Genomic DNA, 16,573 nt, shown 5'->3' with positions numbered 1-16,573 from the left:
AAACAAAAAACAAAAAAAAAAACAAGCATGGAAGGAAGAGAAAGGAAATTATAATTAAAAAATAATAATTAAAAAAAAAGCTTGTACGATATTGCCACTTTTGAGTGAAGTTTTGGGGTTAGATGAAGTGGTTGCATAGAGCCACAGTGCAACATTCATCCATTGTCCCCCTGAGCCGCTGGGCTCCAGCAGAGGGGGGCAATGGGCCACGCTGGGTGCCCAAGCAGCTCCAGCTCCAGAGAGCTGGACTGAAACTTCACCATTGGACCAAACGAGAGCAGTTGTATGGTGTGAGTGGGGTCTGCTTCCTTCATAATGTAGCCAGAGGTGCTCCTTATTTTGCTCTTTGTGTGAACTGGGACTGTTCGAGTGCCATAATTTGCGCTAGCCACGCTAACTGCTACAGCTACCAGGAAAAAAAAAGAAAATAAAGGATTTGCAAACTGGCATCTCATTTTAACTGTTTACCCTACTCCTTTACCTTGGATGGTCTCCAGTTTGGCTCAGACGACCTTTGAGATTTCAGCTTTTCTTTTTTCCATTCTGATAGTGCTTTCTGAGCGTGGCTTTCTTGCCACACAGCATATGGCAGTTCAGCGTTTGCAACAAGCAAGTTACCCCCAAAAATCCCTACATTTTTACTGGAAGCACCTGCTATCCATCAGCGAGTAATCCAGTTTCTGACAGCAGGCAGAAGCAGATAAATCCTTACGTGTTGGAGAACTGCTTTTGCCAAATAGTGCCGCTGAATTATTTTTTATATATAACAGAGTCCATTCATCTTTATGTAGCACTGCATTTCACTACTTGTCTTACCCCAGCGAGGAAGCGTAGTTACCTCCAAAGGGCTGTTTTGGACTGGGAGTCAATTGGAGTTCACCTTTGAACCATGGGGGAGGTAAAAAAAAAAAAAGGCAAATATGGGGCTTGTTACTGATTTTCACAGAGCCCTGTCATCCTGAAAAAGAAATTGCCTTGGTTTAGGTCAGTAATCACATGTAAGCAGATGCAGTGTTTCCTATAAGCAATGCGCTGGACTTTGTTATTAGGCAAAATTAAGCACTGAACGTGGCGATGCTTTGCCATAAAGCCATGAAAAATAAATAGAGCAAATGCTAAAGCAGTGAAATATTCTGTTGTGCTGGCCTCTGTCATGCAGATAAAACAAGTTGCTGGGTTATATATGGCATTCAGACTACTGTATTCACTGTTATATTAAAATCACAATTTCTAGCATTTAGATTTGTGTATAACTTTATTTCTGATCTCCCCCCGGCTATTTGTGGTGTCGGGGGCTATGTATTTTTCTCCCTGTATGGCTTCTCTTGCTTTTCCCAATGTACTTGTCCTCATAATCATTAGCCAGACTGATGTTGTCTCCTTTACCAATTCCTTTTAGAAAAGTTTGCTTGGTGAATGCTAACTTCTACTTGTGCCCCTGGGCAGTGGGGTGTGCAGAACTGATTCTGGTCCTCACTCACAACTGGATTTCTCCATCAGTACCCACTCTTGAATCCCACTGCTCTCAAACTCTTGCTTCTTTTCACTTAAAATGGGAGGTCAGCCACCCTTTTAATTCAGCTGGACGGCTGAAAGGAAGTGAAGAGAGAAAGCATTAAAAAAAGAGATGTCAAAAAACGTTTCATTTCACATTCTGTGTATTTGATACTACCATTAGCCTGATAGCTCGGCCATAGATACCATGAAAGGGAAATTCTGAAGATGTTTTGTGACTTTACAAAGCTCGTGATTAAAGGTTCTTAGCAATTTCCACGTTGGAATAACTCTTACTTTCTCAATCTGATAGAATTAATTACTTTCTCACTACGTTTTTCTTCGACTCGAGACGTTTTTTTACACGTCCTGTGTAATGAAGTAGTAGGGCCATAAGGAATGGATTCATCATCACTTACATCTATTAAACTACTCTTTGCTTTGCTGTCCAATTTTTTAAGTGCATGTCAATCAGGTGTCGTAGCCCTTCAGACAATACGTAACTAATGGAACAAGCCTGCAGAATTCCGAAGGGGAAAAAGCAAGACAGGACTGTAGGGAGTGATGCAGAGATTTCCAGCAAAGACTTCAGAAAGCAGGAACCTGAAGTTAAGCGGACCTTTCGCCATCAGCCAGCCACCTGCTGGAGTCCCAGCTGCATTTTCGGATTTTGGAAGCATAAGGCATGAATTTTTGACAGTTGTTGACCGACAAGGTTGAGGGAGGAATATTCAGATGATAGCCCTAGAGCTGGTGTCTAACACTAGTCCTCAGGCAATATTAGCGTTGAAATTAGGTTTTGGATCTTGCCCAGAGAATAGATGAGCTCCTTCTTGGCTTTGATTGACCTGATGCTAAAAGGGGGTATCGCCTCTAATATTTTATCTATTCAGTATATCTCTGTAGCGGCATTATAATTAGCTGTTAAACTATATCATATAGTTCATAAAAAAGACATATGGGCATCATTATTCAGTTCTGGGGGATTTGGCCGTGAGGGTAGGAATAAATATTAAAAAGGCTGTGCTCCTGGTGTTGGGTCATGGCTTCAGCCTAATTTGAAGCTAAAATTTGCCATTTTTCTTCCTTTTTTTCCCCCTAATTTTTTACTTGATCCCAATAAATCTGAACTCTTGGAATTAAGCCCTTCCTATTGATATTTTATAGGAGATCTCACCTTTTCGTCACGGCTTTGTGAGCAGGCACTTGAGGTTCCTAACACTTATTCAGAGGGTGTGAGAATAAGTCCGTGATCTTTCCAATCCCCACTGAGGCTGCTCTCACTCCTCTTTGCTAATCATGTGCACAGCCGTAGAAGTGATTTGACTCAGTCCCCTTTCAGGTTAAATAGAAAATGTTTGATGGAGTGTTGAGCTCATTGCATTATAGATACGACATAAATCCCACAAATGGACAGGAAAGATTTTTTTTTTTTTTCCCCACTCACAAATGAAAATTCCTTTTAGGTCTTTATGATCAGCTGCACTTTAAATGTGCCTGAATTAGGATGTCATTTTTCTTCTGCAGAAGCAAGTGATGGAAAACGCTGCCTCTGAAGTGGTGGTTTTGATACTGTGTCACCATGCTGTAACTTCAACCTTTTCAAGCTCCTTTGCCTTTTGCAAGACTATAAAAGTGCTGCATTTTTTTTTCCTATTGCTACTTCACCAAAAAAAAAAAAAATTGTAGCTGGAAATCCAAATTCTCATCTTATCAGTCTTCCTGGAGTCGCTGTCAGTGGATGCCCCAGAGCTAAAAACCACTTGGTTGTGCAGCAGAATTGAGCTTGATTTCATTTCCTCCTGCGAAGCTGTAAGGTATGCCCCAAACAGTCTGGAGTCTGGGGTTCAGGGAAAGGTCTGCACCGCAGGGAAACTGCTATTTCTTTGCTTCTTTGGGAAAAAAAAATAATAATAAAAAAATACTGCGTTCTCAATGTCAGATGTTTGGGGAGTAAAAGAGAAGAGTGAGGGAAAGACGTGGCAGGAAACATGCCTGTACAAAAAGCAGAAACTAAATATTGCCTGGACAGTCCTACAAATCCTTTCCATGTGCAGGTGAGCAAACAAGATAAAACTGAAGATTTGCAAAGCCAGTTTTAATAATATTAGGTAACAATCAAATAAGGGATGAAATCAAGGGGAAAAAAGGATATATTGGTATACGAGCAGTGAATCCTGGGTCGTGATAATCTCACATAGCAAGCGTTTGGGGCCTCAGTAGATACTGAAGTTACACTTATCCTTAGAAAGGTGAATATGGGAATAATGCTGTTACATTTCATGGGCTTGCTCTCGCATGAACAGACCTTTCTTCTTAGGATGGGATGGAAAACCCTCTTAAGAATTGCAATAAAAAGCAAAGTAGAAATTAGGCAAAATTTTGGCGTGAATTAATCAAATTTTGGAGGCATAAATTTAGAACCCTCTGGTGCTAGATTGATGTGTTTCATTAATCGTGTATAACTTATTCTGAACAATCAGTTTGCTGTAACTAATTAGCTATACAACCAAATTCAGGGTCCTTTTTTTTAATTTACCATTCACAATAAAAAAAACCCTAGTGCCAATATAAAACGCAAGTTAAAAACTACTGCTTCTAGTTTGAATTCAGTTGCATTTAAAGGCAAATCTGAACTCTTCTGTTAATAGGGAATGAAAATCCTTCTGGTCTAGAGATTTTTTTTTCTTATTTTAAAGGTGAGTGTAAATATCTGGGATTATGCACTCTCTATCATGCTGTACAGTAAGCATGGTCTGTAGATTCATGGAAAATATGGGAATGATTAATTCTTGCACACCTTATTCTGAAATCTTAGAGCTTTTTTGTATTGTTAGCTTCCAGATTAAAAAGCAAATTATTCTTTTATTCCTTCAGCCTTTACCTACCACCCCTTCAGTTCTCAAATGCTTTGTCTTCCATGTTGCTTTCTACGAAAACAAGCTTTCTCCGTTCAAGTGGGAGATATATTGACAAAGAAGTGTCATAAAAGGGTCAGTCCTGTCTATTAGAGGAACCTGGCCCTGGTGCAGTGAAGTTTAATTAGCACACGGATAACTTGAGACACCTGAGTTGTCTCATTAAAATTGACAGGGCGACTGGAAGGTGTAAAGTGAAGTCAGGATTGAGGTGCTGGTCTGGACAAGCGAACTGATTCCCCTTTGGTAGAAATGACCCATTTCAATAGAACATAGCACTGAATTCCATAAAAATAAAAATTAAAAATTAAAAAAAAAATTAAAAAAAATAATGTAAATCCAGAAGGAAAACTTCTTCCAGCCAATGAGTCCATTTTGCCCTAACAGTTATTTATCCCATGTATTATTGGTAGCAAATAGATTAAAAACCACGAAGAGCAGCTGAGACGACAGAGGAGCGTTATACCAAATCTCTGCCATGTTTCCACGTCTCTGAGCAGCCTGTGTTGGTTTTGTCTTGAAATGCCCTTTCCACAATCACTGTTTATATACCTGTTTTGAAGCCATGGCACGTAAAAAGGTGTGAAATTCATCAGTGCTACTTCAAAAACCTCCCCAGTAGGCAGTCCCAGTACTTGCTCGGTACTGTATTCTTGCAGGTAATTAAATGACTCCTTTCTCTTTCTGTGTTTTATTTCTCCTTTCGCTTTATTTCTCCTACTCTCAAAGATTCCTAAATTAAACTTTGTCTCTTTTTAGAACAATTTCCCTTGCGGAATGAGCCAAGCCTCTATTGATTATCACCTCAAAAGTCATTTGCAGAAACTCAATTTCACGATGAAAAATATTTTTTTTCCCCAACTATAATGTAAAACAGCAAAGGCTTCATATTTTTCATGCGGTTACGTCTTCTGCTCTCCTGAGAGGTGCCATGTTACTGAAAATGGGAGCGTTCTGTCATGGAGAAACAAGCAAGCTCCCTTATACACATTGGTCTCATCTTTATGTTTCAACTTCTAAGTCATTTAAACTGACGCTATTTTATAGGTGGAAAGATGCTGGTTAGAAAAATATGTGGTAAAGGTATGAGATGTGGGAGCAAGAAAAGATTATCCTTATTTAATTACATGTCTGACTTTACCTTCTGATTTCTGTAGCTTATTTTGACTTTTATGGTCCCGTTGTACAGGACACATCTTGGCACTTTCATTCTCCAAAAATCCTCAGTTCTTACGACAGCAAAGTGTATTTGCACCCCAATACATCGATCCGCAACCAAAAAGGGATGGATGAATAAGTGCAGCCTGCAAGATAAGCAACACGAGAGAAGGTTTTGGGGCAGATAATAGCCCAAACTGGCTGTGTTCCTTTTCACCAAAGACATTCCTGAAGCTGTGATTCATAGCTCCATATGGAAGCAACTCACAACAGCTTTTGGCTAAATCTTTAGGTAGGATCACCCGGACATGATGTGGGTAATCCTGCATCGGGCTGCCAAAAGATGGAGAGATGGAGAGATGGAGAGCGAGTATTTCTGTTCAATTAACACTACCCAAATGCAGGCAAAGCTTGCAAGGAAACCAGGATGGACAACAGCAGGATAGAAAAGACTATAACAGGATTTGGAGACTTTGCAAAAGGTATTTAAGCAGTTTGTTGAATAGCCCCAGAAATGCCTGAAAAGTGGCTCCTCCTTATGAATAAAAACATGAGCAGGAGCAGAGCGTTGAGGCAGTCTAGAAACCGCTGGCGAAACATCCAGGTGAGGCCAGTGAGGCAAACTGATAAACTGCAAATCTTATTAACAAAGCTCAGAAAGCTTTCCGCGAAATAGGAAGGCCGGAACAAATTTTGGTCAGCTTGAAACCACCTACCAGCAGAAGAGCTCCAGTGAGGACAGAAGGATTGCCAGCTGGAATTTTCCAGGGGGAGGTAACAAAAATGGCTTTGGGCGCTTGGCAGATGGAATCAGGCGTAAAAGACAGACGAAACCCTGCTTGCCCAACAGGGCTGCATTCATTTCTGGTGATGTCTGGGAGATGTTTGATGCATCAGCTGCATTATATCATATATATATATATGATATATATGTATACCCTCTCTGGAGAGGGTATAGCATGGCAGCCTCTGTGTTATTTATCAGTTATACCTAGTTAAAATTACTCTGTATAGTAATATCTTTTAGCAAGAACTCCCCAAACCATGAGTCCCCTAGGGTATAAGGTTGTCACTCTGAAATAAAACCCAAAGAACTCGTAGCTATGTTTAGGAGTCAGATGACTTTGCACACACACGCAAAATCCACACACGGGGATTTGCAGTAAGACTCAGAAACCTCGGATGCCTCCAGGATGCTCAGCTTCGTGGGGCTTCTCTTCTGGAAGATGAAGTTCAGGTGTTCTGTCAGATGGTAAAATCGCTGCGTGGGCCAAGAGAGAAACAAAGGCTCTTTGTGATCAAGAGCTGAAAAAGAGATTTTCGTCTCTGCTTCCCTTTTGGCCAGTATTAAATCCCTGTTGTGCTGGTGGCAGATAAGAGTTTTGGCATTTGGGATGGGAGACTCACGAGGACAAAGGGCATTAAGGATTGACAGGAGTGCAGAGCCACACAAAAGGGGGCAGTTCGCAGAGAATAATTGCCATGAGAGACCAAAGAAATCTCTGCTACACTCCATTTTCAGCTGCCTCTGCAAACCAAGTGATCTTCAGCTGCAGATCTCCTTCACGTCTTTGATATATGCCCTGTCTGTTGGGCTATTGTATATAAGCATTATATCATAATATAATATATCATATATCATTACATTATATAAGCTTCATCCCCCGTTTGGATATCTTTTATTGCAGTTCCCAAATCGATTTTAGGAGACTTGTCTGCAAATACCTTTCCTAATCCAAAATACTGTTTGCTTTGCTGAAAAACCTAAAGCAATAAAAACAACGATCAGCTTTAAATTAATTAAGTATGGAATACAGCATTTTGTTCCCCTCTGGAATCAATGGACTAAAATGGCTTCAGGTTAAAAACTGGAACCAGTAGCACATACACAACATCTTACTGCAAAGTCCTCTTCTCAGAGTTCCTCCAGTGTCCTGTCTGCTGTCACATTGCATTCGACGACAGCTGTATATATTTACAAAGAGATGACTATTAGAAAGGAAGGTAAAAAAATTTTTAAAAAGCCAAATGTCCTTTCTATAACCGTGGTCGGTCACTGTCTGATGTTTTACGGTAGATATGTCCTTCCTAAGCCCATTAGTGACCTCCGTGATGAACACATCAGCATGGTGAGCTTGATCCAAATGTGGACTCTGAAAAGAGAAATATTCCCTGTATAGATGATCACACAGACTCTTCGTCTTGGTCACTGGCAGTTAGTAAAGCCCTCCCAACACTTTGTCCAGTTCATTTTTTCCTGCATTCATGTCCTCGGGCTTCTACAGAGCATCCCAGGTAGGATCTTCACAACGCTTCGTAAGATGGCATTGCTGTTTACCTTGTTTCTGCCAAAATTTTCTTCCCTCATACATCTGAAGATCGTAGTTGGTTTCTCCGAGGCACGTCTCCACTTGCAAGCTTGTGTTGAGAGGTGTGCAGGCTCTTCTCTTCCCTCGTTTCCTGCTATCAGAGCCAGCAGAATTTGCAGCAAAACTTCCCGTTCTTCTCTTTCAGAGAGGTGACTCATTCCCAGATAATTTTAGACTCCTAATGAACGGGTGTCTGCTCCGTGCCAGCCTTGTAAGCTCACTGTGCAGCCAAAAAAAGAGCGAGAGGGTCTTCTGAAAGACAATTGATCCAGCCTCTCCGTGGACTTTGGAAGGTGTTTCCTTCCGCAGATTGTCAAGGGAGATGGAAGGAGCGGTGAGGACTCATCCCTCACTTTTAACAGCTGAAGTGCTGCTGTGCACATCCCAGTCCCCTTGCTGGGGAAGGTCACCAGAGCAGCAGCTAGGCAGAAAGGTCTGTGCAGTTCTCCTTGTGTTGTTACAGCTCCAGCTGTATTTCCGACCTTTTATAGTAATAGATGCCATAATCACACACCCATTTGATGTACCAAAATGTTGTTTTGGTCCTAAATCCAGATCTCGAGGAACTCCACCCGTAGTCGTCTTTAACTCCAGTCCTTTTCCATTAAGCACGATTTCTTGCCACCTCTCCATAAAGTAGCTCCTTTCAATTTTTGCATTCGTCTTCATTTTCTTAAACTCTCATTGAATGAATGCCAAGTAGCTCTCCCAAGGTACTGCTATCAAGAGGATGGACGCTGCCTTGGGTTTATTTCACGTCCATCGTCATATCTCTTGGCCTGATACGCAGAAATAAATAGGTTTAGCAAACTGCCTCTTTGGGGCTGACTCTTCTAATTATGAATTAGAGGCATTGCTTTTGAAGACTGCTGTAAAACATTTGCTGGAGAACTTGAAATACACGGCTCTGCACAAGGAAATCGTCTCTGCTTCATTTTAGTGACAAACATCACAATTCACCTGTTGCTTTTGAGAGCTAAAGGGCAAAAAGACGCCCAGGCTGAACTTATTAATCATTATTACAGCTTCTCATTAGCAATATCCAGGAGGGAACATCTGTCTTTGCGCAGAAAAGAGGATCTTTAAGTTCAATTACTACAAATAATGAGTCACATATGAGAAACATGGCTTTTACCACAGGATTTACAGGAGTACAATCGAAACGTAGTCTGCATTTCACTTGAGCTCCTCGCCATCACAACAAATATTTCCTTCTCCACGAGCCCATGAAAACCAAGCAGGCTGCGATGTGAAGCATCAGAAAAGCCTATATATATATATATATATTTATATATTTATTTATATTTATATATATATATATATAAAGGTATATATATTGGAGGTAACAGAGCATCAGGAGGACAAAAAGGGAGGGAGAGGGGTGCCCTTCTTTGGAAATAAGCCTTTTTATTAAGAAATGAAAGTGAGAAACATTCCCTTCTTAAAAAACTGATTTGAATGTGCATCACTTAGGAGATTGAATCTCTGGGGATAGCTGCTTCTTCTCTGCTTACTCTGAGATACAGAGAAGTTTGAAGGGCCAGTTATTACGGTTTTTTTTTAGCGATTAAACTGGAGCTGGAAGGGTGAGTGTATCTCGGTGGTGATGTCTTTTAGCTCATATTAAGCTTTCACACTTTCCTAGCTCCAGCTATGAAATTATCTGAGATTCTCAGCCTCAAAGAAATTGTTTGTGAGTCTCTCCGTGTTCCTGCCCTTGTCTTGCCAGTATTTGCTGGAGCTCTCTCTTCATGAACATGCTGTCGGCAACTCGATTTAGGGAGGCATTTTGTCCTCTCTTCTGCTCCACGGTGCTTTCCCTGCCCTAAACTAATTTAAAAAAAGCACAATTCTTTGAAATAGAGGAAGATTAATCTGCAGTTCTTGTCTCCTGGCTATTCGCTTGGGCTGGAAGGAGCAGAAGGCTGTCACGGCCACGGTGATTTGTTGGGATTTGGGGAGCCCAGCGCTGCTCCATCTGCAGATGCTGCCTGCTGGGGAAATTCTCCAGGTAGCTCCAGTCCTGGCTCAGAAGCTTTGCTTTAATGACCTGTTAATGATCTATAAGAAAACAGAGATTGTCAGGCGGGAGGAAGGGAAAACAAATGGGTGTTTAAATTTAGGGTTGATGGGAAGGTGGTTTGGTGTTGTATGGCAACTGGGTACTTCCAGAGACAGCTGAACTGGCAACAGCAATAGAAAAATGGCAATATTTAATAAATAAAATAAGAAAATATTCTATTATGAATAGAATACAATAGAGTACAATAGAAAAAGGGCAAACAGAATACAATAGAGTGCAATAGAAAAAGGACAGGGAACTGGGTGAAGATCACAGTGGAGGAGATATTTAGAAAAAAAGCTATTGGGCTAGGGTTTGTTATTTATGATTTTTTTTGATCCTTCTTTTAAGCCGTAGCTTTAGGGGGAGCAGGCACGCTTGAAATGGCCGTCCCCACATTCAGCCTTAAATCCACGATGCGTTGTTTCAATGCACCATCTCACTTGGGTTTTGCAAGGTGACTTGGGAAGTCCCTTCCTGTCAGTAAAGAAATCTCTTTTGATTTTTCTTTTTCTCCTTCCGAGCTGGAATGAAAAGTCAGTAAAAAACTTTTTTTCAGAGAGAGATGAACTACATTTTTTTTTTCAAGCTTGCTCCATGACCCGCCTGGAGGCCGGCGCTTGCCCTGAGGGAGTTCGAAGCGAAAATTGTCCCCTTTTTCATAGCGATATCTTCTTAACGTGCCTTTTTTTTTTTTTTTTCCTCCCTTCAGGGCCTAACCTTCCCAAGGCTCAGGTTAAAACAGCATCCCTCGGCTTGGCAGGAAAAGCAAGGTCACCCCTGCTGCCCGTCTCGGTGCCCACGGCCCCGGAGGTCTCGGAGGAGGGCCACAAGCAGACGGAAGACTCCTCTAACGTAAGAACCACCTTTAACAGACAGCCTCATCGCAAAGCTCATCGTCGTCAAGCTATATTCTCTAATCCCCTATCCGCACGTTAATTTTTCGATAATGGCCTCTGCCTCCTCACCTCGGGCAGCAGGCTGCAGCTGAGAGCTATTAGGAAGGCCGTAAAAAGTTCTGGCAAGCCAGTAAAACTTTTCCGGGGACTTTAATGGACTTCGGAGCGTGTGATAAAGGGGAGAAGCGAGCCCTTAAATTCCCTGCTAATAGCAGCCACGGGACAACTCACACAGCCTCTCCTGAGCTGCTGGAGATAGCGGGAGAGGAGAGGGAGGGGGGTGAGAACCGCGATAAGGGGAGGAAATAATTTTGGCAGGAAAAATGAGTACATAGTAATACCCGATAATGGTGGGAAAAATAACCCCGAAGAAGCAGATAAGTGAAACTGAAAAGATGGGGAAATTAGAATAATCTTTTCACTCCTATTAGGGCTCTCTGAGAGAAAGGTCTCGCACGATCCGGGAGACAAAACAGTGCAAAAGAAAAGGAATAAGGGGAAGAAAAAGCAATATTCTAAATACATGTTGTATATCACCTCTTTTCATCTACTCACGCCGGAGGATTTCTTGCTAGGCACTACAGCAGTGATCTGTGCCACGTCTTGGTTTTACATTTTCAACCTGGCTAAAGGAAGAGGCAGAATTTGCATCGGGTGTGTGTACGGCGGGATTTGGCCTGCTGAATATGGGACAGCAGCGTTTGGTTCCCGTTCATCATTATCAACAACGTAAAAACATAACCTTAGTCTCCTGCTGGAGGGGAATGAGAAGGACGGGGCCCTCCTTGGTGAGAGGCTCACCTCTTAACCCCAGAGAGGCTTTGCTGCAAGCTACAGCCTACCCTGGGCCACTCCGGGTCCCTGGGGACATCCCTGTCCCTGCCACATCCCAGGCTTTGGGTGGGGGGCTTCGTTTTCTGTCCCCTCCAGCTTATTTGCGTGTGTTTGTTCACCTGCAGGTTTATGAACAGGACGATCTGAGCGAACAGATGGCCAGTTTGGAGGGGCTAATGAAGCAGCTCAACGCTATCACAGGCTCAGCCTTCTAGGAGCTGGTGACGGATAGATAACGATCCAGGAGCACTGCAGCATACCAGGATTTCACGCACACCACCCGCCTACATGACCCCATAAAGTCGTCTCGTTCCCGGTACCACTCCTTCAGCGCAAGGAAGGTTCCTGCAAAGTCCTTGGAGGAAAGATAAAAAGAAGAAGAAAAAGAAAAAAAAGGATAGTAATGGAAACGTTACGGAACTGTAGATCTGGCATCCTGAAGTGATGAAAGCGTGGCAAGACGAACGACGCCATCGCCGCAGAGTCGCAGCTGATGCCGCTGGATCGCTCGTTTTGATCTCCTAGTCTTCGTAGAGCTCAAGTTGTCCTGACTAACTCATGTTTTACTCCGTAGAGGTCTGTAGCTTTTCGTATAGCTCTAGTCTTACCTCACGCAAGTCTGGTTTTAAGCATAGGCCATGCCGTTAAGCAGACAGCGTCGTAGGTCAGTCTTTTGTTTTTCTACGTAATTACTGACTACAGAAACACCCGTAGCAAATAACCACGCCAAAATGTTGGAGCTTTTCCCAACAGCACAAACGAGAAGACAAAATACTCATTTATTTTGTCGCTGCGGCCCCTCATCTCGCACGAGTGCCGGGTATTAGCGAGTTGCTGTAAAAATGCAGCCATTTTAGCAAGCCTTTGGAAACTGACCGAGGAATTAGGAGGGTTTCTCCAAAACCACCTTTCCTGGTTGAGATGGGCTCCAGGAGAAAAGCAAGCGAGGAGCGGTGAGCAGCAGGACACGGGGAAGTCTTCGGTGATCCCCTCTCCCTCTGGTCCCGGTGCTTTGGCTGTTTATTGACAACTGGCTGAATCGAGTAAATTTTGTGTGCACACATTTTATTGCTAAATTTTCAGCTGCATTCAGAGCTAATCCCTGTTTATGCAGCTGAATCACCAAAAGGGAACTGATTTGCATATTTATCAGTTAGGAGGCTGCAAAACCCAATAAGAGAGTTTCAGATGAATTATTCCATTCAGCTCTGCCTTTGATTTCAAGCTTGAGTGGGTCATAATTTTAAAAGAGCATGGAAAGGATAGGATCTTTACAACCTAATAGCTCCTTTTATTAGGTGGGTAATTAAATGTGAATCTCCGAATAAAATATTTTGAGTAAAATGGCACTGCAACAGAAGTAATAATTCAGATTATTTTCTACAGCCCCGTGCTGTAAAGGAAAATCAGATGTCAAGGAGGAATTCGAATGCTTCATTAGGAACTCCAGTGTGTTTGTGAAAACGCTCCTTAAAAATGCCTTGTTATTCAATTTGCTAAGATCTTAATGAAATATTTCTGGAGAGTAAGGAAATCCTGTGTGTACGGGCAGCTGAGCTTTCCAGCTCCGAGATTCGTTGCCAAAAGACTCTAGTGAAAATAAACTGCACAAATCTTCCGTGCGGAAAACCCTGCTCAGCTGTGAGGACCTATGAAATCACTACCTCCATTTTCACTCAGAGAAAGAGGGCTTAATGCAGCTTTTGAGTAGCTCCCCTTCGATATTTGCAGAGATTGACATTGTTTGAAGTGGGAACGTAAGGTCGGATCTGACTCTCCCTGATCCTTTAGAAAATACCTGTTACCCTGGGTTTGCAGCGGGCTATCTGGGAACGAAAACTGCTCCAGGACTTAAATCATAGGACATTAATCCAGAAGCAAGTGTCTAACCATCCAAAACTGCCTGATGAGCCGCCATCGGGTTCGCAAATCGGGTTTGGTTTGGTTTGGACACAACCGTTGGGGTGTCCAGGCGCTTTCTCTGAACGTTTTGGTATTGATCTTCCTTTCCATTTAGTTCAGGCATCAGCACCAAAGCCCCTCAAAGTCTGCAGGTTGATCTGGCACTGCTGACGGTTCGAAGCATATCTATTTCCAGACTTGGCCCATTTAAATCAATAAGCTCCGCGCCGAAAGGGGTCTTCGTGTGCGCCGTCTCTGGGAAGGGACAACCCGATCAGCTCAGCCCGAGCAAGGCCCAACAACTCCCCTTCCCCCTTTTTTAATAAATGAGCAAGAAATTTCAATTTACGTTCAGCATATCTCAGTAAAACTAAATTATCCCATATAAGAACATCAACTTTCTGAAATTGTGTGTTTTTCTTTTCCCAAATCCCAGAAGGTTGGGCACAGCTGGCTGCCTTCCTTCTGTTCCTTTTGCCTGTTGTAGCGGGGCCCTTGACCTCCTCTGAGCTACGTGACCCTAAAGTTGGGCGTAGTTATCCCAAGGAGCCTCGGAGATGGTGCCAACCATCTTTTGAAGATGATTTTTAGGATGATTTTAATAAGATCCCTAAGGGCTGAAAAGCTAATTAGCAAACAACTCATCCTATACGTGAACTGCGTTACTTGCAAACCCCAAATGAGTGTTTTAGCACAAAACTCTTACATTATAGTTTGCTGATGCTCTATTTATTTGCAGTGAGCTCGGCTTTGGATTTCGACACGTTCCTCAGCTGTCAGAATCCTTACAGCCCGTGACTGTCTCAGCCGTGGCCACTCCCGGAGCAATGCAATGAGAAATCTGGCAAGGCATGACAGGCTCGTGAAGCTCAACGGGAGCAGGGGAGATCATTAGCTAATCAGTGCGATGGGGCTGCCGTGAACAGGTGAAAAACAGACGAGCAGGCAAAAAAGATATTTTTTTTTTTGTCCTCCTAGACCTAAAACTTGGAGCAATATCAACGGCTCAAAAGGCTCAGGGCTCCCCAGCTCAGTGGATTTGTCTGGCAACTGCTTCGATGTTCACTTCTGGTTGAGAAGTTTCAGTCCCTTTGTGAAGCTGTTTATTTTTTGGAAGGGGAAGGCCGATGTTCTTGCATGACCCCTTGGTTACATCACGATCTGGGGCCGGCCATCGGGTGTCCCTTCTCAGGGACCAAGCACACGGCTTGGGCATTACCCCAGGGGCATTTAGAAGAGCATTTGGGCAAATATTTTTGACGAGGACCATCGTATCCTTGCAATTTTCACAGGAGCATCTTTTCACTAACCCCTTCCCAGAGCCAGTTTTTTAAAAACGGCTTAGGTAGGACTGCTGCATCTCCGGCCCAATTCCCTCCTCAGCATTTTGAAGGACTAAATGATTCTTTAAAACATTTCTCTGGAGCTGCCGGGCATGTTTGCAGTGCACATTCACAAGCTCTGACAATTTCTGCCAAAACACACGACGCAAGCCAGGAAACACCAGGCAAAATGATGGCAGGGATGTTAGAGTTGTTAGTGACTTGTTCCCATGGGGAAGGAAGGGGGTGTGCGTACAGCAGTGCCCTCACAGAATCCTTCCAGCCCATGGGAAGTGTTGGGAATTTTAATCTACAGCCAAAGCTGAAGGTTTAACTCCTGCTGTCGCTCTCCAAGAACCCGTCCCCAGGACCACCGTCCTTGCACCCAACTCTGAGTCCTGCAGACGCATCAGATCGTGTGTGGCTGCTTGTGAAAGCTGCCGTGAACAGGCAGCAGCACCCTTGGTACAAAAAGTGCAGATGTTGGCGGGGTGAAAGCCAGCAGCGTCACCCAGTTGTGCATTAAATCCAGAAAGAGGTGTAGGGAAGGAAAGTGCAAGCAAGGCGAATGGCAAGCAGAAGGTGGCTGAGCTGCAACCCCTCGATCTCATTCCTGAAATGGGTACCTTGGAAACTGGAGGAACCAAGCTTTTTTCTTTATTTTTTTTTTTCTTTATTTTTTTTAAACCAATTAAAGCCACTTCATTGGTGATCGGCGATCGCTTTTCCCGTCAGCTTTGTTTCCCCATTAGCTACTAAGTGTCCTGGTGTCGAACTGGATTCCCGGAGGTTCCACGACCTTTTTCTTTTTTTAAACTTCTCAGCAAAAAGCATCGAACGCATCCTCATCCTGATCTTTGTGGGCTGGAGAACACAACACGGCCCACACGTCACGAGGTGGCACAAGCCCGCAGGCTTCACCGTATGCTGTACACGTATTTGGAAGTGCGAGGAAGCAACGCCGGTAGAAGGAACAATGCTGTTTTTATTATTGTAAAATAGACCTGGCAATTCCTACATTTGCGAGTTGCCACCACGTTCGGGACGGGGCGGTTGGGGGGGGGAGGGCGGACCTTTTTATAAGTAATATTTAATTTATTATTTCGAGTGTTTTCTTTGGGATAATTTATGGGACGAGGGATACCTGGCTGGAAAACCTAAAGCAGGCTGTTAAAGCTGCAGTGTGCCCACGGCCCCGCGCGCCGGGCTCTGGCACCGCGTCGCTCACCCCGAGCGGGAGCCATCGGGAGGGTCGGGCATCGTGACCGTGGCTGTCGTGCACACACGAACTCCTAAGTTAATTAGCTGGGAAGCGCCGGCCCCAGCCTGCTAATTAAATGCTCTGACACTGGTGAAAGCAGTGCCGACTCGCCATTTAAAGGGCTTCGCAAGGTAATTCAAAAATTCTTAGCAAACTAGTGATTTGTTTCTCTGATAGAAATGGGTAATACTACAGCTTTAACTAGCCTTAGTTTAAAAAAGAAAAAAAAAAAATCTTGTTGTTACAAAAGGCCTAAAGATGGCATTTTGAGCCTATAAACAGTTTCTTTAAATTGTCAGACTCTAGCATTGTTAACCAAATTAGAATAGTGACTGCAATATTTAAGTGTAAATC

At 43.2% G+C, this 16,573-nt stretch overlaps 1 protein-coding gene across 10 annotated transcripts in view; it reads left to right on the top strand.

Annotated features, from left to right (window-relative positions):
- Positions 1-14,563, top strand: part of DCC (DCC netrin 1 receptor) — a 423,032-nt gene extending 408,469 nt beyond the window's left edge. For all 10 annotated transcript variants that reach the window (XM_040540170.1, XM_040540171.1, XM_040540173.1 and 7 more), the window contains 2 exons: positions 10,714-10,856; positions 11,860-14,563. In XM_040540170.1, the coding sequence (XP_040396104.1) occupies positions 10,714-10,856; positions 11,860-11,949 (233 nt within the window). In that variant the 3' untranslated portion in view covers positions 11,950-14,563. The remainder of the gene's footprint in view (positions 1-10,713; positions 10,857-11,859) is intronic.
- Positions 14,564-16,573: the final 2,010 nt, after the last annotated feature.

The sequence above is a fragment of the Cygnus olor genome, chromosome Z (assembly GCF_009769625.2).
Source record: "Cygnus olor isolate bCygOlo1 chromosome Z, bCygOlo1.pri.v2, whole genome shotgun sequence".
Classification (NCBI taxonomy): domain Eukaryota; kingdom Metazoa; phylum Chordata; class Aves; order Anseriformes; family Anatidae; genus Cygnus; species Cygnus olor.
This window is presented reverse-complemented; position numbering and strand designations above follow the sequence as displayed.